The sequence below is a fragment of the Apium graveolens genome, chromosome 8, assembly GCF_009905375.1.
Source record: "Apium graveolens cultivar Ventura chromosome 8, ASM990537v1, whole genome shotgun sequence".
NCBI lineage: Eukaryota > Viridiplantae > Streptophyta > Magnoliopsida > Apiales > Apiaceae > Apium > Apium graveolens.
In genome coordinates this window covers 23,998,725-24,021,938 of record NC_133654.1, presented here as the reverse complement: position 1 = coordinate 24,021,938, position 23,214 = coordinate 23,998,725, and the positions used below count along the sequence as shown (strand labels likewise).

The following is a 23,214-nucleotide window of genomic DNA, read 5'->3' as shown; positions in this document are numbered from 1 at the left end:
AGAGTAGTTACTGGAAAGGAAGCTAGAGATAAAACTGGATTGGGAAGTGCTGATGAAAGAAGAGTACACAACACTACCGATGATCCAACTTCCTTGAGTGAACCAGGTATTGGAGCAACTCCTGAGAGATTGAATCAACTAGAATCTGTACAGATGGTTTACCATACCTCCTTGAAAGAATACATCATGTTGTATTTCATGACAGATGGTAGGGTTTATCATATAAGACAAAATGCCATTCCTTTGAAGTATTTTGAAGAATTGGAGCATGTACTTTTCTTACTTCAAGTGGATAACAGAATAACAGAGACTGCTGCAAACTACTTAAAAGAACAGATTCAGAGACAGAAAAGGCTTTATTCTGTTAAGTCTGACAGCAGATATGTTCCAAAGTACAGAAATCACAATGGTGATATTGTTGATATGAAGCCTAATACTGCACAGATCAGAACATATCTTGGTATTAAGGGGCTTGAATTCAATCTAGAGTCTAACAAAGCTTATGTCATAAGATTAGATCGGGAGTTGAGAAAAACAAAGATTAATGATCTCAGAGCTGCAATATTTCAAACTGGTGAAGATACTGCAGAGCTTAAAGATGTCAAACGGAGAATGATTGATGAACTCAGATATGCTGAGAAATGTTTGTTGAAGAATTATCTCAGAACAACTCCTGACATCAGAGAGATCAGAAAATGATGAAGCCAAGTCAAAGATCTACAACTACTTAAAATTCTGATGTGTATACAGACTAAAGTTGTTATCAGAAGTTGAATTGGTAAAAGCTTTAAGGACTGTAAGTTGTAGTTATCTTGTCTATTTCTCATGCATTTGTACTTAATGTTTTTGACATCATCAAATATCTGTTAAACTTGTATATTTTGCTAATTTACAAGTTGGGGGAGATTGTTAGATATATTTGATAATGTCATGGCTAATATGTTTTATGTTTAGATTTCAGATCTTATTTGAACAGAACAAATCAGTACTTAACTGATCAGTACTTATACTGGACGTCAGAACTTAAGGGATATCAGTACTTATGTTATCAGGAGATAAGCATCAGGAGATAGATATCAGAACTTAAGTACTGAAGGACGATCAGATAAGGACAGTAGCTGATTGAAGTTAAGAAGATCAAGATAAACATAAGAAGAGATATGCATGAAGAAGGAATTCCGTGAAGAATGGAATACTTGGAATAGAAGATATCTGATTGATATATATTAGGAAGCAGAATTATATTCCATATCAATTAGCGATTATCTTGTAACTGTGTAGTATATAAACACAGACATAGGGTTTACACTATAAGTGTTATCATTATCGAGAATATTATTTACTGTAACCCTAGCAGCTCTCGTGATATTTTGTTCATCACTGAGAGATAACAGTTTCAGATTGTAACAGAGTTTATTGTTTCAATAAAGTTTGTTTTCTGTTACATAAGTTCTTGAAGTTTGATTTGATTGTAATAAACACTGTATTCACCCCCTCTACAGTGAAAGTGTGACCTAACATCCCAGCTTGGTGAACTCCTTCATGATGGCTGACGAAGTTATTGTGAAACCATAGTTATCGTATATTGGTGGCAGATTAGGGTCCTTCCTCCAATCTACACGTTCATCCTTTCTCCAATCACTGCGTTCCCACGTCGTGTTGACATCACTTCATCCCTGGAAGGCCTCGAGTAGGGTTTGTATTCCCTAGACCTTGGTGTCGTAATCTTTCTCGAAGGCCTGTAATATTTCTCATAATCCTCCCTCATGTCTTCTTCTAACCTCACATGTGCCATAGCTTTAGCTTCTATGTCATCCATAGTTCTACATGGGTACTTTATCAACTCTTCATAAAGTGGAGATTCCATCTCTAACCCCCTTCTGAATGCCTCAGTAGTTGTGGGTACATCACAGTTGGTAATGGTCACTTTCTCTCTATTGAATCGTGTCAAGTTATCATATAGTAGCTCTCTATAACGTTGCACAATCTTGTATAAATCGTTGGTGGTCTTCTCAAACACTCTACTGCTAGCAAATTGTATATTAAATGCATCTTCTAGGTTTGTGAATATTTTGATGCTCCTGTGTGGAAGATTAATGAACCATTGCAAGGCTGGTACTGACAATGTTGAACCAAATCCCTTACACATACAAGCCTCCTTTAAGTCACTTGTAATAGGTTGTGTTCCAGTGGGTCACTAGTGCCATCATATGGCCTCATTTATGGCATCATGAAGTGTTTTGGTATCTCTACCAAAGCAATATTATCATGAAAAGGTGAATCAACATAGCTCGTAGGAGTCGCTTTCTCCAATGGATTCAGGATGTTGGGGATCCTTTCAACTAAGTCCCTCCCCTCTTGTAATTCTCTTTTAAATTCCTCTGCAATTTGGCTTCGAGATTTAGTACTCCTGTGACGTGATCTCCTTCTGTTATTATCCACTTCTCGATCCTCATGATCATCATAACGTTGTTCATCATGTTGTCTCTCTATGTCATCATAATTATTTGGTATGTTATTGATATCCTCTATCTCAACGACATCATCGGTAACCTTTGTTGTTCCTTCATGTTGATCCCATTCCTCGGCATCATCCATATCCAGACGTCTAACCACACTTGGGATCGTCTTCTTTGTAGTCTTCTTGGTTTTGGATTTGGCCGTGGCCAGTTCTTTCTTCAACGTTTCATTTTCAAAGTGTACCTTCTCCATACCCTCTTGTAGTTTTTTCAACGTTGCTATCATCTCTTTATTGCTCTCATCCTCAGCTCCTTAATTGGTAGCCTGTTCTTCCAACTCATCGCATGCCATCGTAGTGAACCAACCGAATCCTTAGCAAGTTTCCCACAGACGGCGCCAATTATTTTTACCATTTTTTGTAGGTTAAATGCTAAGGTTGGTTTAATGTTCAATTTGTGTAATTTAGCTAAAACAATAAGAATATAAGAGAGAATGGCACAAGAAATTGGTGACGCGGAAAACCTGAGAACGAGAAAAATCGCGGGTGAGATTGTGTACCCAACCTAAATGAAATCCACTAATTGTTTAATAACGATTACAAGGTGTTTGATTTGATACATAATCTCGATTATACATTATATCTACTATCATTTTCGTGTTCTTAGTCTTCGTATTTGTTTTGGGTAATGGTGTCTACTGCGAAATGATCTCCTTCCTTATGAAATCAAGAACTAAAGTTTGTGTATATTTTGTAATGTTTTGCTTCGTCGGTTGTGTACTGACCCCTATCCATGCTTGCCTTTTATATTTTATATCCCCTCGATCTTCTCTTATTTGTTCCACTTTTTTCTCCCCATATTTGAATCATCTTTATCCCTTCTCTCATTATTTGATCATGCCTATAGACTCGGTCTTGCTGTTAAGTTTTACTTCTCTGAAATAGAGGCATTGTTGGACTCAGTCTCTAGCTCTATTCTCCCAACCTGATTGTCAGCTACCTCCTGCGATGTTGTCTAGGTTTCATCACGTCCTTATCATATTCCCGTCTTAGCACATTCCATCATCCTGTCATGTCGAGGCCAAGAAAATTCATGTACAAACAGCTATTACGATCGGCGATCGCCATGATCTGTAATGCGATTTTTTTCGCAAATTGCACCGCACCTAATTAAGTAAAGTTTAAAAATTAAAAAATATTAATTTGGTTAGATTTTAAAAAATATGATTTTGGTTTTAGAACTATTAAATGAAAATTTATAAATACCTTTTTATTAGCATTTAGTTAATAATGAAATACGATGTGATCCAAATCAAACCAAATAAAATATACCCTGCTCAGAGTAGTGTCTGGGCAGGGTAAGATGTACGCAGATCATACCCCTACTTCGATGAATAAGAAAACTGTTTTTTGTGAATACCCCTGACTTAATGTACGACAAAAAATAATGGTGTATGGCAAATATAAAAATGAACAAAATGATAGATAATACTATAACAAAAAAAGTAAGATAAGTGCATGAGAAAAACGTTAGCCCATGGTTGCATGCACAGGGGAAATACCTACACGGACCCCTCTTCGAATTTTAGATATTTTATGTTCTCAAACTAACATAGTCCATGATTGTAGTCAAAATTGGATGGACCTAAGGCGGGAAATTAGTAGACACAACCTTTTTTACTCTAATTCGTCATCTCCAAGCAACCTATCTAATGTCATGTCACCTGTGAGATTTAAGATCTTCATATTAATACTCAATTGATCAACCCACGTCCTACGCCGTCCACCTCATTTTCGCTTACCCCCAACCGATATGCCTTCAACCCCTCTGACTGGGACTGACGCAAGTCATCTCCGAACATGTCCATATCAACATAATTTACCTTCCCTGAATAACGAAATTATTCAGTATGAAACTTATTATGTTTTACGTACATTTTACAAACTGTAGTTAGCTGAGATAATTTGTTTAAATGGGTGAATATGTAGTAGTCTAGCATATAAATATTTTAATATTTTAAATAAATTAATATGTAATAATTTGACGTGGCACAATTTTGGTTTCGGCTGAAAATTAAAGTAAAAAGGTATAAATATGATTTTAAAATTCAAACCAAACCAATTTCCAACGATTCATTTTTTTGCATGTCTTTACTAAATGAAATTAAAGTGTTAATTTAAAAGTGTTTGAAGAAAAATTATCACCATCATCCATTTTATTAGCAAAAGTGGGAAGATTATAGTAGAAGAACATGGAGAATATATTGTACGTATTTACGTTACACATATATCACGATCTCCGAGGTCAAAAATTTGGAAAACACCACCAGAAGTAGTAATAAAAGTGAATGCAGATGCATCAGTTGGAGAAGAAGGCTGGAGAGATATGGGTGTTGTACCAAATAATCATGAGTGAATTGTTATTTCTGCTGCATCAAGGAGGGTACGAGCTTGGTAAGCACCTGTAATTGCAGAAGCAAATGCCATGATTCTTGTAATTGGCAAGAAGGCAGGTTTGCAATCATGTCATCCTAGAATCTGATTGCCAAGTATTGATTTCAAAATTCTCATCAGCTACCATTTATTTTTCTAATATCGACACTGTTCTAGAAGATATTTTATCTCTTAGTGCTTCTTTTGATTCTGTGGGTTGTTCTCATGTTAGAGGGGAATGGAATGTAGTCGATTATCACCTCGCATGAGTAGTATTTTTTGGTGTTGAACAACTCTGAAATAATCATTATCCTCAATGAATTAGTCAGTATTATGAACAAATTTTTTATTGTTTAATGAAAATTTCTCCAGTTTCAAAAAAATTATTGTCTACTTTTGTTTATGAAGAATTGAAATATGTAAGCCATATTTTGTTTATCAAGAATACTTTTACTTTTTAAAAAGTAATAGCATATAATCTTTGTGATGCACGTTGTTTTAATAAATTATTATTTTATTTTAAATAGTACATATAATTATAAAAATAAAAGAAAACTCATGATTATGTAAACCCCTTATATTAATCAAATTCAAGTAATTATATTTAGTTTATTTTTAATTTTATTTTAGTGCGGCCTGAATATTATCAACAACGAATTATCTCTCATTTCTAAAATTGTTTTAGCCCGGTTCAACAATATATTTTTTCTAACCGCAATATAAGTATTTTTTATTTTGTTTAAGCGCAATGCAACAAATTCAACTAAGTATATAATAGAGTATATATATATATTGATTGTATTCCTCATATTTGTTATATTTTGTATTGATTTAGATTTTTATTAATTAGATTTTAATGTTTTGTTGTAAGGAAATTCTAAACTTGGATGAAGTGGAGAATAAAAGCTTAATTTGGAGTTTTATTATAAGAAATTCGGATTTGTTGGGCTACACGCGCACACTTTATTGTTTGGGTCATATCTTTAGTTCCATAATGGACTATTTAACAACCCACGCGAAGATAACGTAATTATCTTTCATTTTAAAGTGGTCTATGTATTAAATTGCAACATCGAGCGGCACAGAATTACTGAATAAAATTCAACTACGAAATTTTTAATATTTCATTTTTAATATAAGTAGTTTAAATCTAGTAAGATGCATTTGGCAAAAAAAATAGTAAGATGCACAGGTTCTTTCTTATATTTACTATCTTATTAATTATATTTTTAAATTTAATTTTATATTAGTATTTTTTGTTTAGAATAAATTTTTAAAATATATTAAATACTGGGGAAAGTACGAGGATATAAATATTTAAATAAGTAATGATAACTAAATAAAAATACACCTAAGAGCATTCACATCCGAGTTTTTTTATTCACCCCATCTCTATAATTTATGGATTTATATTGATATTCACTCTAAATACTCCCTCCATCCGGATCCCCAAAATAGGGACTAATTATAGGGGGCAAAAATAAGTCCCCATATTTGGGGGCTCAAAGTACAGACCGCATCTGCACACCCTCCCATTCCCGCCACATTCATCTCACAAATACCCGCCATATACTTTTTTTCTTTTGTATTTATATATATATTCATACCTAATTTCACTTCTCATGCTTTCCAAATGTCCTTCTTCCGAGTCGTGAATCATCACTGATTGAATTCGTCACCTATTGGATTCATCACCATCTAAAACTTTCTCTCCTCTTAAGGTTTTTTTCTCAATTATCTTCCCCTATTTATCTTTACTTGTATCTACTCATATGATACGAGTTTAGTTTTTTGGTATATATTGGAATCAGTTTTAATCTTGTCTACTAATTACATGATTTTGCATCATTTATTAATATATCAAGTTAATAAAGTATTGAATTTCTAAATTAGATACAAAATTTGTGAAGAAATGATGGATACACAGGAAACGAAATATGGGTATTACACAAGTCTTTTAACCGAAGATTATCAACTCGATTCCATTTATGTTTAGCAAAACAAAATCTCCCCTATAACCCCTGACGACTCTCCACCATTTCCTCCTAATGAAGAAATCAGTAGTAGTAGGAAATCTGCAAGGGGCGAATTTTACCCCTAGAGAAGATAAGTTACTTGTTTCCGCTTGGTTAAATTGTAGTATTGATGTCGTTCAAGTAACTGACCAGAAGCACTCCAAACTCTAGGAAAAAATCTATAATTACTTTCAGTAGTATAGGGAAGCCAAAAATTATCGAATAATAAAATTTTTAATACATTGATGGTCAGTTATTCTTACGGCTTCTTGTGCCTTCACAAAAAAATTTCTTTTGTTCCCTTGTGGTGATGGAATTATTTTCACAAAAGTTTGCCATTTTGGATAAATACCATCTGCAAGGTAATAGCCCATCGTATAGTTATTTCCATTAACTGTGTAATTAACCGGAAGAGCACGACCTTGAGCAAGTTCAGTGAAAATGAAAGATCTCTTAAGCACGTTAATGTCATTATGTGAACCGAGCATACCAAAAAACGCGTGCCATATCCAGAGATCATATGAAGCAACGGCTTCTAAAATAATAGTTGGTTCCCGTATATGGACAAAGTACCTACCTTTCCAAGAGGTGGGGCAGTTTTTCCACTTCTAGTGCATGCAGTCAATGCTTCCAAGCATACACAGAAATCCTTGTTGTTCAGCAATATCAAGTAATCGGATAGTATCATTAGCATTAGGAGACCTCAAATACTCATTGGAGAAGACACTAACTAAAGTCTCAGTGAACTTTTTGAGACTCTCCATTGCTGTGGTTTCACTTATACGAATGTACTCATCCATAAAATCTCCTGTAACTTCATAGGCAAGCATTCTAAGTGTCGTGATTACTTTTTGCATAGAAGTTAAACCAATTCGTCCATCATTATCTCTTCTCTGCACAAAATACGGCTCAAATGACTCTACCTCTCTTAAAATACGAAGAAATAACGGACGACTCATATGAAATCTTCTTCGAAATAGATTTGATGGATACACCGGATTCTCTGCAAAATAATCACGAAATAAACGTTCGTTCCCCATGTTATGATCACGCCGAATAAACTTAAGACGTTGCCTAATTTCATGATGATTTGATACATGCCCATAAGCCTCCTTAATTTCGACATCGCTATCATCTTCCGATGAAAAAGATGCCAATATTTTACGAAACAATGATCGAACCATTTAAGATTTGTGAGAATTAGTAAGAATTTCCTTCTTGCAAATAAGATTTGGAAGTATGATAAAAATGAGTTATCATTAAAGACCGTTGAAGGTGAAGAAGCAGGAGATTTTAAAGTGATATTATATTTGATTTTCAAATTTGAAACTAAAAAGGAGAGATAATGAAGTATATAAAAAGAGTATGGGGATAAGGATGGGGTATGAGATGTAGGTGAATTTGTTTTGATAAATAAATTTTAGAAATAATTTTGGGAAATTGTCATTTATAGTAAAAATATAGGGATTGATATACAAAACTGGATGTGAATGCTCTAATAAAGGTAAATTAAGTGAGATCAATTTGGTTCTAACTTCTAACAGCAAAAAAGTGCGAACACAGAGGGTGTCGACTAGAGAACAAAGATGATCGGGCGTGGAGGGAAAAGGTAGAGGGAATTGGATTGAGTCACCCTAGTGATAACTCTATTTCTTCCCGGGTCTTCTCCTCTCTCACATACGCTAGAGCCCTGTCCACGTGGCAGCCGGAGTGAGGTTAACCTGCTTGGTAGGGGACTCTGCAAAATAGAACCGGAGGGGGGTTTTTTCCCGCGGCAACTCTGGTGTGAGAATAAGAAATGGGGTTTCTTGAAGAAGAAGAAGAGGGAAGAAGAGGGAAGAAGGAGCTATTCAAAAATATGTATAGTAGTGTGTGTATAGGTGTGTAGCAATCAAATATTTTTCAAGAGCCTTTTAAAGGTCCCAAGATTTAGGGTTGTTGGGGTTTGTACCTCTTCATCCGAGCCTTTGATCATTCTTGGTTGGTGATTGATTGGACGATTTGGATGGACTGTGGGGTCAGGTCCTTCTTCCACCAGTGTTGCCTTGGGATCTTTGCACATGAACGACTGTGATGCAATTATTCCATTTTGGGTAACATGAGACAGTTGACTCTTTTGTCCTGTGCCACGTGGCACCGGGGACCACCCCAGTTTGGGCCTGGGGTGTTATCTCTCTGGGCTTCTGTTCCTTTATTTGGACTTGGTTATTTCTGGCCTATCACCTGGTGTAAGGGCTTTATTGGAGGAAATAATTAGACTACTGCTATATTATATTCTAAATAATCATTTAAAAAATAATCTAACATTGATAAAAAGATAATTAAAATAATTCGGTAAAATTATCGAATACCAGAATCTAATTCTAATTTACGTAATTGACTTTAATAAGATGGTATATATAATTTTAAAAAGATTTATAAATAAGGGTTATTATGTAAATTTAGCTTATATTAAGAAATAGATACCATATCAAAAAATTTAATATTTCATTTATTATATAATTGTAGAAATAATATAACATCCAATTCTAACTTTTCTCTAACAATTTTAAATAGGCTATATATTTAACAGGAGAGCTTTGGTCCACAAATTATTATTTAAAAAATATGCGTATGCGTTACACTTTTCAATAAAAATAATGAGTTTTCGAGTAAATGAAAATGTTAAAATATAATATTAGATCACTCGAGACTTTTTTAAAAAAATTATTGTTTTAGATGAGCTTATTAGTTAAAAATCTTATAATAAAATATATACTTAATTTACATGATTATTATAATATTTAAAATATATTATTTCTAATGCCAAAAAATTCATGAAATATAAGTATGTTCATATAGTCAACTTAGAAAATATATGTATAAGTATCTTGTTATGATTAACATTTAATAAAATGTCAAAATTATAAAAAAAAAAAATTCTAATCGAGAGACATGTTAGTATTGTGTTCTAGTCGCTCTCTTCAAAGCAAAAAGATACTGCTTCTTCGAATTATATTATTTTTGTAATGCTAATTTGGTATTCATAATTGCTTCTTCAAATTATAATTTTTTTTCTATATAAATATTCTTATAATATCATTTTTCCCTTCTTTACTAATATGTGTATAAAAAATATGGCAATCATGTCGACTCGTTCTTAGGAAAGCAATATTGCTTCTTCAAATTAATAATCTCCTGATACTAATTACGTGCAATTTTTATTTTTTTTTATAAAAGTGTAGAGGAATATCCGAATATAAATGTAGCTCAACAAATTATATAATTGCATAAAATAAGGTATGAAGATAGATTGGATGCCATGATGGGTCACTTGTACTAAAATATACATGGAAAGGCGAACAAGAAGTGTGGCTTTGTCGGATCAGTAGACTTACAAATCAAGTGATTATTAATTTAAACACCCCGTCAGAAGATTATGGATGACTAAAACTATAGTATAACTTTGACAGCAAATTCAGCCAATAATTGCTATAAATAAATTGATGATTATAATATGAAATATAACCAAGGCTTGATATCATTTTTTTATATATTCGTGTATTTAGAATCTGTTACTCAAGATAAGTACTCATGATGTCAGCTACTCAGCTGGGCCATTTTCCTAATTTTATAATAATTAAATAATAGTATAGTGTTAATTACAAATTTATTTGCCGTTTTCCTATATACAGTAGCTTAATATTATTTTTGTTTGTCTCAAAAATATTATTATATGTCAAGTATGGTGACGTTTTTGTACAACTTCCAAAAAGTCAGAGTATCCTGGGCCATAATTATTTGGGGTTCTATTTCTCGGTTTTGCTCCCTCTCATTTCAAAATTTATTTAAGCCTATTTATAGATGAGTGATAATGATGACGCATGTGACAGCTGTAGCGCAACGGCTACGAAGCGGTTGAGTTTTCAATGGTGTTTGTACGAAGAAAGGACGTGTCCTCCTGTAAAGACGCGTCTTGGATTTTGGAGGGTAGCAAATCAAATTTCGTTGATATTTCTATGGATTAAAATTTCAACTTTGTTTTCAACTGCGTATGAAATTTGTGGGTAGTTGTTATAGCTAAAATTTGGCATCGAGTCATTTCGGGTCAAGAATAGGTCAATTGGAAATAGAATGGGGGCAAAGAGATGAATGATTAAGTTGTAGGCTACAATGTACTAAGGGAGGACGCACCCTCTATATATAGGACGCGTCCAAACATTGAGTGGACTGTGTAATTTGGGTCGTTTGAGGTCGAGGTTGTCATGCCAAGGGTTGTGGAGGAAATCTCAATACGTCTAGGACGCGTCTAGGATGCAGGGCGCGCCTTGAATGAATAGAGTTAACAAGATAGATTGTTCATATGTTGGGATTGCAATACAAAGAATATATGTGCATTCTACAGGAAGAAGAGGACGCGTCCTGTCCTTGGGAGATGCATACTTTTGAATAGTTGGGCTTGTCCTCATTTAGGACAAGGCAAACAGGGACATTTTGGGGACAAGGCAAGTATGAAAAGAGGGATGGGGATTGTTTTCACTAACGTATTTGTTGCAGGTACTCTTTGAAGATTTCCCTCCATGAGACGGTCAAGGAGGGGGATGTCCGTAAAAAGCTTGAAGGCCTCCAGGGGGTATGCCTGATGATTGAAGGCCTCCTCATGTATTCAACGGGTGTTCTCATTGGGGATGCGGGGTTAACTTTGGCGTGTGCTTTGGAAACTCTGTTCTTGTATTCAACTGGTGTCCATCGTTGGAGAACTTTGGAGTCATCCTGCACTTTGCACCCAAGAGCTTGGGATCACCTGTCCTGCTATCTGGTGGGTTATCCTCATTCGGGTACATGGACGCGTCCGACATTTGAGGTGAACCGTGGTTGTACCTACGTTCGTAAATCAAGGGAGATAGTTTTAGCGGAATGTTATCCTTGCGCAGGGAGATGCACTATCCGTGAAGTCCTACGATTACGAGCGAGCCTTGGGCCTTCGTGGTTGGGCCTCATAGTTGAACATTCCTAAAGCTAGCGGAAGATGGATTCTGGAGGTACTTCTACCGGGCCTAGGAATGAGAAGTCTAAGCCCATTAGATTTCTTGTTCCCCAAGAACTATGTCAGGCTTGATCCCTATATAAAGGGTACGTAGGCACATTGAGAGGGTAAGAAGTTGAGAGCTGATAAGGAACCACCACTTATCCTAATCAATCTCAACCACCAATTAACGCATAACCACCACACACCGCTTGATTTTCGGGCATAGAACCACCGTCAGAGATCTTGATTCCGGCGATAAACCTCAAATTTTGTTGTTACCAAATTCCTCCGTCAACAAATTGGTGCTAGAAGGAGGGGTGATGATCAAGTTCATAATCTTAGGAGGAAAATATGTCTTACAATCGTGATGGAAGATCTTGTGATGGAAGTGATAGCAGATCTGAAGGAGATGGCGAGGGAGGCTATACTCGGCATGAACCCTACGTACCCAGATATATAATGGATCCTCCACGAGCTCCAGATATAGGAGGAACACCACCAGTTCACATCAGCAATGCTGATATCTTGGAGCAGCTGTATCGCATGAGGGACACTCTGAACAACTTTAACTTGAGGTTGAGCACGGTAGAGCGACTCAAAACAAGGAGGGGTCGTTATTTACCCCGCCATGGTCACGCCGTGGGGAAAGCTCCCGTGGTCGAAGAAGTCACCCAAGATGTTCGCGACCAAGCTAATGAAGGAAACCTTCGAATCACTCCGCAGCGCTTGGAATACTATGAAGATGTCGAGCCTATTGTGGAGCTTATCGATGAGGACACTGATGAGAGAGAGAGACCTCGTATCGACAGTCAGGTTGTCCCGCATTCGCATAGGTCCGGGCGTATGGTGGACGAGCATCGTCGTGCGGAGAATATCCAGAACCGGGGTGAAGAAAGAAGAGATTTTTCAACCCTGAAGAAAAGACTTGGCATAAGATTGGGGGATGATGATCTAAGATGTTGTTGTTGGAATGGAAAAAGGAAGGTAACATTGGAGAAGCGAGGCCCCGTGATACAACGGGTGTGCCCCTTGCATACCCAAGGGATGGTAGGGCGCGACACCGCGGACACGAGCGTGCCCCTCCATGTGGAAGATTTGGAAGTTTTGGCCGGAGTTACCAAAGGAATGGTCGGGGAAGGGTGGAATATCAGCAGAGAAGGGTGCCGTATCATGAAAGGCGTGAGGACGCACCCGCAACTAAAGAAGCTCCCATCGTTATTCCTATAGCCTCATAGAGTTCCACATGTAATGGATCAAGGACGCATCTTCGTGGTGGAGACGACATCCGAATTCAAGAAAGGTTGCAAAATAATGATGAAGCCCCGGGACGCGATCAGGAGATACCTCGTGTATAAGGGGAGGCTCTAAATCAGGATGGTAATTGACCACAGCCGCAGCCTCAGGGCGAGGGGCGGAAAGATCCACTGACACAAACTGGGGGTAACCAGGGGGAACATCAACAACCCCATTAACTCAATGTTCAAACCATCCCTGAAGTGGGAACGTTCAATGTGGATGATCTTAAAAGGTTGCTCAACCATCTCAAAGGAGAAAGGGTCGCAGCAACCGCGCAAGCCCCATCTCCCTTCGATGCAGTTGTAAGGGAAGTGCAGCTACCTGTTGGGTACATGAACACGACCAATGACTTACGTTTTCACGGAAACTCTGACCCCGTGGAATTCTTGGAGCGCTTCAATATTGAAATGGATGTATATCAAGTACCTGATTTAGCACGGTGTCGTCTTTTAGCAGCCACCTTAAGAGGAGGTGCTCAACAATGGTTCCAGAAACTTGGTCCGGGGATTATCACGTCATGGGAATAAATGAAAACTTTATTTTTGACTCAATTCCAAGCTGTAGTGAAGTATACCCCGCCTGTCACCATACTGGCAAATGTGAAACAGAAGGAAGGAGAAAGCTTGACGTTGTACTTCAAAAGGTTCAATGCAGAGTCTACCTTGGTGAGAGGCGCAACTGATGAGATACTGAAAATACTTCTTATAGATGGTCTGCATGTGGGAACAGATTTATGGAAACATTTGCAAGGAAAGGACCCTGTGTCATTGGCTGACGTACTTGCGTAGGCTGAATCCTTCAAGGAGATCGAGCAGTCGTTCGCTGAGACTAGAAAGAATAATAACACCAACAACTCAAGGGGCGAGCTAAGACGAGAGATAGGTCTGCGAGTCCAGAGTACCAACAGAATGCTCGAAGTCCTAATAGGGTAAATGACCTGAGCATGCGAAGAGAGTGGAGTCCACTGTTGAATTATGAAAAGAGAGTGAGCAACTATACTCCTTTGGCGGCGTCCATTGATCACATCTTTGAGGTGAACAAGGATAGGGGAATCTTCAAGAAGCCGGATCGCTTGACCTTATGGAAAAGCAGAGACAAGAAGAAATATTATGAATACCATGAGTCTATCGGTCATGATACCCACGAATATCATCACCTAAAAGATGAAATTGAAGAGTTGATCAAGGCCGGGTATTTGGGAGAGTGGATTGACAAGGTGAAGTGATGTAAAGGAAATAATGACAAGGGGAAAGATGAAAGGCATCCCTCACAAGCAAACGTTAATTAAAAGCCAGCAGATGTCATGTTCCAAAGAGCTGGAAGTATTAGAGCAATTTTTGGAGGACATCCATTTGTTGGTGATAGTAATCGGGCATTGGAGAGGAACGCAAGAGAAGCGCGACATCAACCACTGACCAACATTCATAGCTTGGAGGATAGACCATCAAAAATATTCAAAGGGGAGTCTGCTGATATTACTTTTAGGGAAATAGAGTCAATATGGGTGCATCATCCCCATAATGATGCGTTTAAGATAACTATGCTTGTTGGGACAATGAACGTGCATCGGGTCTTCCTGGACAACGGGAGCTCTGCAAACATCTTGTACTATAACACATACAAGAAATTGGGTTTCCTAGACAATGATATGAATTTTGAAGATGCCCATGTCTATGGTTTTACCGGAGAAGCAGTGAGGGTTATGGGTTCAATTAGACTTCCTGTCACGCTTGGGGAAGGAGCTCTGTCTATTACTCAAATGATAGAATTCAAAGTATTGGAGCAAGAATCCGTGTATAATGTGCTGGTGGGTAGACCTTGGTTATGGGCCTTCATAGTGATAACCTTGATACATCATTTAATGATAAGGTTCCTTACGCCTAACGAAGTAGGCATCTTGAGAGGATCACAATATGAATCGCGTGACTGTTATCACAAGGCTGTTAAAGAATTCTGCAGGAGAAGATATGAATAAAAAGGCCTTCCCGAAGAGGATATAACAGATATCCAAGTAAAGCCAAATGGAGAAGTTCACGCCCACTACTTTATGGAAGACCCAGAGGAGGAAGAAGCTTATGTGGCCAATACATATGCTTTGGTGCTAGGGAATGTTTCGAGAATTCGTAGTGTTGAAGAAGTCATGGTGAATCATGAAGGAGATGTTGTGCAAAGAGAAGTTAATGGAGAAAGATTAGAAGGAAGGAGTGAAGCCTTTCAAAGCTTAAAAATTGAGTCCAAGGTAGATGCTCCTCAAAAAGAGGACGCTACCCTTGGAGAATGAAAATGTACGAGAGCTTGATGCTCCTCAAAAGAAGGACGCGCCCTCTTCATCTGTAGTGTGTGAAACTATGCCTTGTCCTGAGGTGGATGCTCCTACCTATAAGGTGTTGGATTTTAATCGCAGCGGGGCATGGTAAAACACTTTTACACATACAAAATCCAAATAAAAGCACATAAATCGTGGTAAAAACGTAGGGATCGATTACTAACCTTTAATATGCGTTCCAAGAGCAACGATCGGAGATCCTTAGCAGCTGCTCCTCAAACGTGAAGCACTCCACCGGTATCCACCAAGAAAACGACGTTAAGGAGGAGGAGGAGGTGGAGAGAATTTGGTTTTCTAAAACTTTTGGGTTTTTTTGGGTTCGAATGAAAATAGGGTTTATAATAGTATATTTATAGGCAAAATTTTCAGCTGAAATTTTCCCATAAATATTATTATTATTATCCCATTTATTATTCTCATTAATAATTAAAACACCTTTTAATTATTAATCCTTTTTCTAAACACTTTAGAAATAATTCTCTCTCTTGATTTAATTTCCAAAAATTAAATCCTTTAATTAATAATATTAAGAACTTTTCTTAATTAATTTATAATCAATTAAATCTCATTTAATTAATTATTAAATTTGCCAATTAATTATTTATTTCATAAATAAAAAATTATCAGCCATTATTAATTAATTCCTCCACCATTAAATTATTCTATTTTTATGGTGTGACCCTGTAGGTTCAATATTAAGCCGATAGTAGAAATAAATAATAATAAAACTATTTTATCATTATTTATATAAATTCTCTAATTTATTAAATATGATTAATTAATTAATCACATTCATTCTACATCGTGAGGGATACTTCTCAGCATATCGCGACTATCCGGATAATATGAATTCACTGCTTAGAATACCAAGAACTTATTCAGTGAATAGTTACCGTACAATAAACTCCTTCTACCCTACAATGTCCCGATTAAATACAAGGCATGGATCTCGTGTCAAGCCTATCTAATTCAATCACTTGCTTACCATTTACTATGCGTAGTTCTATGCAAATTAGAAACTCCTTTCTAATTTCATTCACTCTGGCCAGAGATTCCTGAACTAGCATAAGTGGATCAGCCTTGAACATTCGCTTCCTTCACTGGAAGGGGTAGATCCTATATTGATCATACACTATCTTCGTGTACAAATTCCTATACCCAGTAGAGCCCTAATAATTATCCCTGGAGACTAAGAACTAAACCAAAGCATAGTTCAGTGTACACAAGATGACTATGATGACCTCAAGTCTAAGGATACTTGTACAACTATCACTATGTGAACAACTGCTGACACGTGAGTGAACTCCATCAGTTGTTCAACTGTGCGAGTCATGTTCAGTGAACTTATTCTATAATAAGCATCTACATACTAGCTATAGTGTCACCACACAAATGTCTATGAGAACAGACATCCTTCATAATGAAGCAAGCATAGTATGTACCGATCTTTGTGGATTATTAATTACCAGTTAGTAATCCTACGACGAGGAACTATTTAAGTTTAGAGTTATCATCTTTTAGGTCTCACTATTATGATCTCATCATAATCCATAAAAAGCTTTACTCTAAACTATGGTATATCTTATTTAAATACTTAAATAGATAGAGCCCGTAATAAAAACAAAACAAGTCTTTTATTAATATCAATGAAATGAAAATAGATTACATAAAAAGTTATTCCTAAATCCTAATACATGATTGGACTTAGGACATATTCCTTTCAATCTCCCACTTGTACTAAAGCCAATCACTCTGATATCTAATACCCATCTAGTCTTTATGACGATCAAAGTGACTTTCATAAAGTAGCTTTGTGAGTGGGTCTGCTATGTTGTTATGTGTGTCAACTCTAATTCAATACAACACGAGAAATGTTATCGCGCTCCCACTAACCCTTTTGTAGACACATGGTTCATCTACGTTTTTTATAAAACCAAACTCTTTGATTGTCTCATCAAAACGGATGTTCCATCTACGAGAAGCCTGCTTTAAACCACATATGGTTCGCAGTAGCTTACACACTAGGTTTTCATTTCCCTTGGAAAGAAAACCATCTGGCCATTTGCCAGATCTCATAGTAGTAGTAAGCACCAATCGCAAGCAAAATCCGAACTGATTTTAACAGGGCTACAGGTAAAAGGTTTCATCAAAGTCAATCCATTGCCTTTGTCTGAATCCTTTTTCCACAAGCCTGGCCTTATAGGTCTCCACCTGGCCATCTGCTCTAATCATTCTTTCGTATACCGTATACATAGATTCCTTTCCGGATTTCATGGCACTATGCCATTTCTCTGAGTCAACACTACTCATAGCCTCATTATAGGTCACAGGGTCGTCATCATCAATGATCGACAACTCATTATCATTCTTAATGACAAGGCCGTATTACCTCTCAGGTTGGCGAGACACTCTCCCTGTTCTATGAATGGGCTGTTCCACAAAAGGTTGTTCAATCAGAACAGGTGTTTCCACTTGATCCGTAGTAGTTTGTGCTTCTTGAACTTCATCAAGTTCAATTTTGCTCCCACTGTTTCCTTCAAGGATAAACTCCTTTTCCAAGAAGGTAGCATGTCTGGAGAGAAACACCCGATGATCGGTGTAAAAGTAATACCCTAAAGTCTCTTTAGGATATCCCACAAAACTACATTTTACGGATCGATATTCCAGCTTATCTGGGTCAACTTACTTGACATAAGCTGGACATCCCCAAATCTTAACGTGTTTAAGACTCGGTTTCCTTTCTTTCCATATCTCATACGGAGTTTGAGGAACAAATTTGGAAGACACCTTGTTCAGTAAATATGTTGAGGTTTCCATTGCATAACCCTATAGGAATACTGGAAGATTTGCATAGCTCATCATGGACCGCACTATGTCTAACAAAGTTTGATTTCTCCTTTCAGATACTAATCTGGAGGAGTCCACTGGGAGATTATACAATTTACTTTGAGATAATCTAGAAACACTCCATTCAAGTATTCACCACCTCGATCTAATCGAAGAATTATAATACTATGTTTTGTTTGTTTCTCCACTTCATACTTATACTCTTTGAACTTTTCAAAGGCTTCAGACTCGTGTTTCATCAAACACATATCCGAATCTAGATCTATCATCTATGAAAGTAATGAAGTATGAAAATCCACCCATGGATTGCTTAGACATTGGTCCACATACATCTGTGTGTACCATTCATAGCAAATTTGCAGTCCTCTCTCCATGTCTACTAAATGGAGACTGCAGTGCCACTATGAAGTGAGATTTTCATCATCCCTTTTCTTTTATTAGTTTGTTCAATCTGAAGTAAATTATGTCACATATATACAGACCATTATTTAAAGCACCACGTCCATAAAGAATATTATCTCTAAGAATAGAACATTCATTATTCTCAATAATAAATGAAAATCCAGCCAAGTCTAACATGGGAATAATATTCCTCATAATCGAGGGAACAAAATAACGATTATTTAAAACAATAGTCTTGCCCGTAGGCATATGTAAATGAAATGATTCTACATCTACAGCCGCAACCCTTGCTCCATTGCCCATACGTAGAATCACCTCATCTTTTTCAAGATTCCTACTTCCCTTTAGTCCTCGCAACGAATTGCAAATATGAGAACCACAAGCGGTATATAATACCCAAGTAGAAATTTGACCTAGTGACATATTAACTTCGATCATGAACATGCCTGAATCGGAAGCGGTAGTCTTACTACCATTCCTCTTCTTCAATTCTGCAAGGTAAACCTTGCAGTTTCTCTTCCAGTGCCCCACCTTGTTACAGTGAAAGCAAACAACTTTGCTCTTGGGGTCTTCAGCTTTTGGTGGAACCGGCTTTTCTTCACCTACTTTCTTCTTCTTGGAAGAGTTCCTTTTCCTTTTCTTAGGATTGGAACCTTCACCAATTAGAAGAACAGAACTCTTCTTAGGGGGAAAATTCAATTCCGCAGTCTTCAACTTGTTGTGGAGTTCAGGCAGGCTGACATCCAACTTATTCATCTGAAAGTTCACAACAAACTGCGAGAACGAACTCGGAAGCGATTGCAAGACCAGGTCTTGGCTCAGCTCCCCATCCATGGCAAAACCAAGTTGTCCAAGACGTTCAATAAAATTGATCATCTTAAGTACATGGTCATTCACAGATGATCCCTCAGACATCCTACAACCGAACAGCTCATTCGATATCTCATATCGAGCTGTCCTCCCCGCCACATCATATAACTCTTGTAAATGCATTAGGATAGTGTGAACATCCATATGCTCATGTTGCTTCTGTAGCTCAATGTTCATGGAAGCTAGCATGATGCATTGAACAACATTTGCATCATCTATCCACTTACGATACACAACATGTTCATTATTATGTGCATCACTAGCAGGTTCAGTAGGCTTAGGTGAGTCAATCACGTATTCCAGCTTCTCAATCCTGAGAACAATTCTCAAGTTTCGAAGCCAGTCAGCATAATTAGGGCCAGTCAATTTGTGAGCATCCAGTATGCTCCTTAGTGATAGTGCAGAAGACATAATGTATATTGTAAATCTGTAAATGATAAACACATAACAACACTTAGCAAATATTCGATTTCATTTTAAAAACACTATATGAATCGGGTCTTTATTCATAAGTGGCTCCCACTAGTTTACCTAATTTATTCAACCCCCTACGTGAAAAATTAAGCATTCATAATGCTAGTGGGAATAGGGATCCTACATTTCATTACACAACCCCGGTTGTGGCACGAACCGCCATGTAATGTTCAATAGGCAGACAACTCTTGTCAATTACATCTTATGTTATTCCCTAATCAAACTTTAGCCTCTTGAATAATTGAGTCACGGCTGTGGCACGACAAACTCAATATTCTAAGTCAAGTCTAACCCCACATTCCGTATAGTTGAATCAGTCCCCAAAGGCCCACGGCTGTGGCACGTAACGACCTTTAGATTCTTATTCAATGTACACATCTCTATGTAATAGACAAGTATTTCTTATTTCGAAATCAAAGCCCTCGGCTGTGGCATGAAACGACAATGATTTAAAAATAAGAACTACTTTCTATCATGTTGGAAGGCTATGACCGACACAAGCCTGTTGTATCATTGGCCAATTACTACTTGATATTATTTAATTTTAGAGGGATTATATTACGTTACAATCATAATCATATTATAAAGAAATTCTTCCTTTTAAATTAAATATTTCAAAACAATAATCAATAATCAGATGATTCCCAGATCGGGTGGAGCATTGTCAAGAGGCGTCACTTAATAACCCTTTCTTACAGATAGAAATCTGTTGTTGACAGAATCATCCTTTCTCTCATATCGAAAATTCATATTCAATTACATGTTTCATAAACACAAGAATCTCATGATTGTATTCATAATATTATTATTAAGGTTATGAAACAATTTCACTATACTAGGTTGTCTAACAAACGCCTTATGTTCATTTAAGTTCACCTAAATCCATCATCGCATGATAAACTAAGCATATATCACATATATAAACATGAATAAACATCAAGGTAGGCATGTTACATCATCTAGCAAATTGGTCTAAGCATTATACATCTCTATGTATCACATGAAGCATTTAAAAGCAGTTAAAACAGTTAAAAACAACTTTAAAATACTTTTGGAAATATAAACAGTTCAAAACTTTTATATAAACTAAAATTTAATCACTCCATTAGATCCGTCTCGGAAAAACGAATCCAACAATATATTGCACACCCAAAACGGAGTTACTAAACTCCCAAAAAATCAAATTTAATGTGGACAGTCGGGCTGTAACGCATTACAGGAACGCGTTACAAGCCCTGTAACGCATTCCGGTGATGCGTTACAACCCTTTTAACCAATTAAAAGGTGTAACGCATTCCGTGAATGCGCCACAGGGTGTAACGCATTCCCGGAATGCACGACACCCTTTTTTTTTCTTTCTTTTGCAACAGCCGCCGCTTTCCTCCTCGGTTGTTGTGCTGCCGTACTGTGCCCTGTCTTCCTCCTTTTCCGTGCAGCAGTACAACACAGACAATACAACAGCAGATATACAAACATATATGTATATACAACAGAATATACATATATATACTTATTTAATTACGAATTTTAATTGCAACAACTTCAAAAATTCATAATAAAAAATCTATACATCATAAAATTATGAAAAAAATACCCAGACGATCGACAACACTTGTAGAACCCAGATCAACATTCAAAATTATTCTGAGAAACGATTTCTCATCAGAAAAAATTAATCCATAATATAACTTGTAAAAATCATAATTAATTCATACGAGCACATAAAATTCTGATTTTTTTACCACAGATCTATATGCATACAACCTATGCTCTGATACCAATGTTGGATTTTAATCGCAGCGGGGCATGGTAAAACACTTTTACACATACAAAATCCAAATAAAAGCACATAAATCATGGTAAAAACGTAGGGATCGATTACTAACCTTTAATATGCGATCCAAGAGCAACGATCGGAGATCCTTAGCAGCTGCTCCTCAAACGTGAAGCACTCCACCGGTATCCACCAAGAAAACGACGTTAAGGAGGAGGAGGAGGTGGAGAGAATTTGGTTTTCTAAAACTTTTGGGTTTTTTTGGGTTCGAATGAAAATAGGTTTATAATAGTATATTTATAGGCAAAATTTTCAGCTGAAATTTTCCCATAAATATTATTATTATTATCCCATTTATTATTCTCATTAATAATTAAAACACCTTTTAATTATTAATCCTTTTTCTAAACACTTTAGAAATAATTCTCTCTCTTGATTTAATTTCCAAAAATTAAATCCTTTAATTAATAATATTAAGAACTTTTCTTAATTAATTTATAATCAATTAAATCTCATTTAATTAATTATTAAATTTGCCAATTAATTATTTATTTCATAAATAAATAATTATCAACCATTATTAATTAATTCCTCCACTATTAAATCATTCTCTTTTTATGGTGTGACTCTGTAGGTTCAATATTAAGCCGGTAGTAGAAATAAATAATAATAAAACTATTTTATCATTATTTATATAAATTCTCTAATTTATTAAATATGATTAATTAATTAATCACATTCATTCTACATCGTGAGGGATACTTCTCAGCATATCACGACTATCCGGATAATATGAATTCACTGCTTAGAATACCAAGAAACTATTCAGTGAATAGTTACCGTACAATAAACTCCTTCTAACCTACAATGTCCCGATTAAATACAAGGCACGGATCTCGTGTCAAGCCTATCTAATTCAATCACTTGCTTACCATTTACTATGCATAGTTCTATGCAAATTAGAAACTCCTTTCTAATTTCATTCACTCTGGCCAGAGATTCCTGAACTAGCATAAGTGGATCAGCCTTGAACATTCGCTTCCTTCACTGGAAGGGGTAGATCCTATATTGATCATACACTATCTTCGTGTACAAATTCCTATACCCAGTAGAGCCCTAATAATTGTCCTTGGAGACTAAGAACTAAACCAAAGCATAGTTCAGTGTACACAAGATGACTATGATGACCTCAAGTCTAAGGATACTTGTACAACTATCACTATGTGAACAACTGCTGACACGTGAGTGAACTCCATCAGTTGTTCAGCTGTGCGAGTCATGTTCAGTGAACTTATTCTATAATAAGCACCT

At 36.4% G+C, this 23,214-nt stretch overlaps 4 protein-coding genes across 4 annotated transcripts; 2 read left to right on the top strand and 2 right to left on the bottom strand.

Annotated features, from left to right (window-relative positions):
• Nucleotides 1-1,615: 1,615 nt before the first annotated feature.
• Nucleotides 1,616-2,149, bottom strand: LOC141679406 (uncharacterized). Its single transcript, XM_074485908.1, has one exon. It carries the CDS (start codon nucleotides 2,147-2,149, stop codon nucleotides 1,616-1,618), a length of 534 nt encoding a protein of 177 aa, XP_074342009.1.
• A 5,365-nt stretch (nucleotides 2,150-7,514) lies between these two features.
• LOC141679405 (uncharacterized) lies at nucleotides 7,515-8,090 on the bottom strand. Its single transcript, XM_074485907.1, has one exon. The coding sequence runs from the start codon at nucleotides 8,088-8,090 to the stop codon at nucleotides 7,515-7,517; it is 576 nt and encodes a 191-aa protein (XP_074342008.1).
• A 5,647-nt stretch (nucleotides 8,091-13,737) lies between these two features.
• Nucleotides 13,738-14,435, top strand: LOC141679404 (uncharacterized). The gene is made up of 2 exons (XM_074485906.1): nucleotides 13,738-13,986; nucleotides 14,070-14,435. The coding sequence occupies exons 1-2, from the start codon at nucleotides 13,738-13,740 to the stop codon at nucleotides 14,433-14,435; spliced, it is 615 nt and encodes a 204-aa protein (XP_074342007.1).
• A 78-nt stretch (nucleotides 14,436-14,513) lies between these two features.
• On the top strand, nucleotides 14,514-15,185 carry LOC141679403 (uncharacterized). The gene has a single exon (XM_074485904.1). It carries the CDS (start codon nucleotides 14,514-14,516, stop codon nucleotides 15,183-15,185), a length of 672 nt encoding a protein of 223 aa, XP_074342005.1.
• Nucleotides 15,186-23,214: the final 8,029 nt, after the last annotated feature.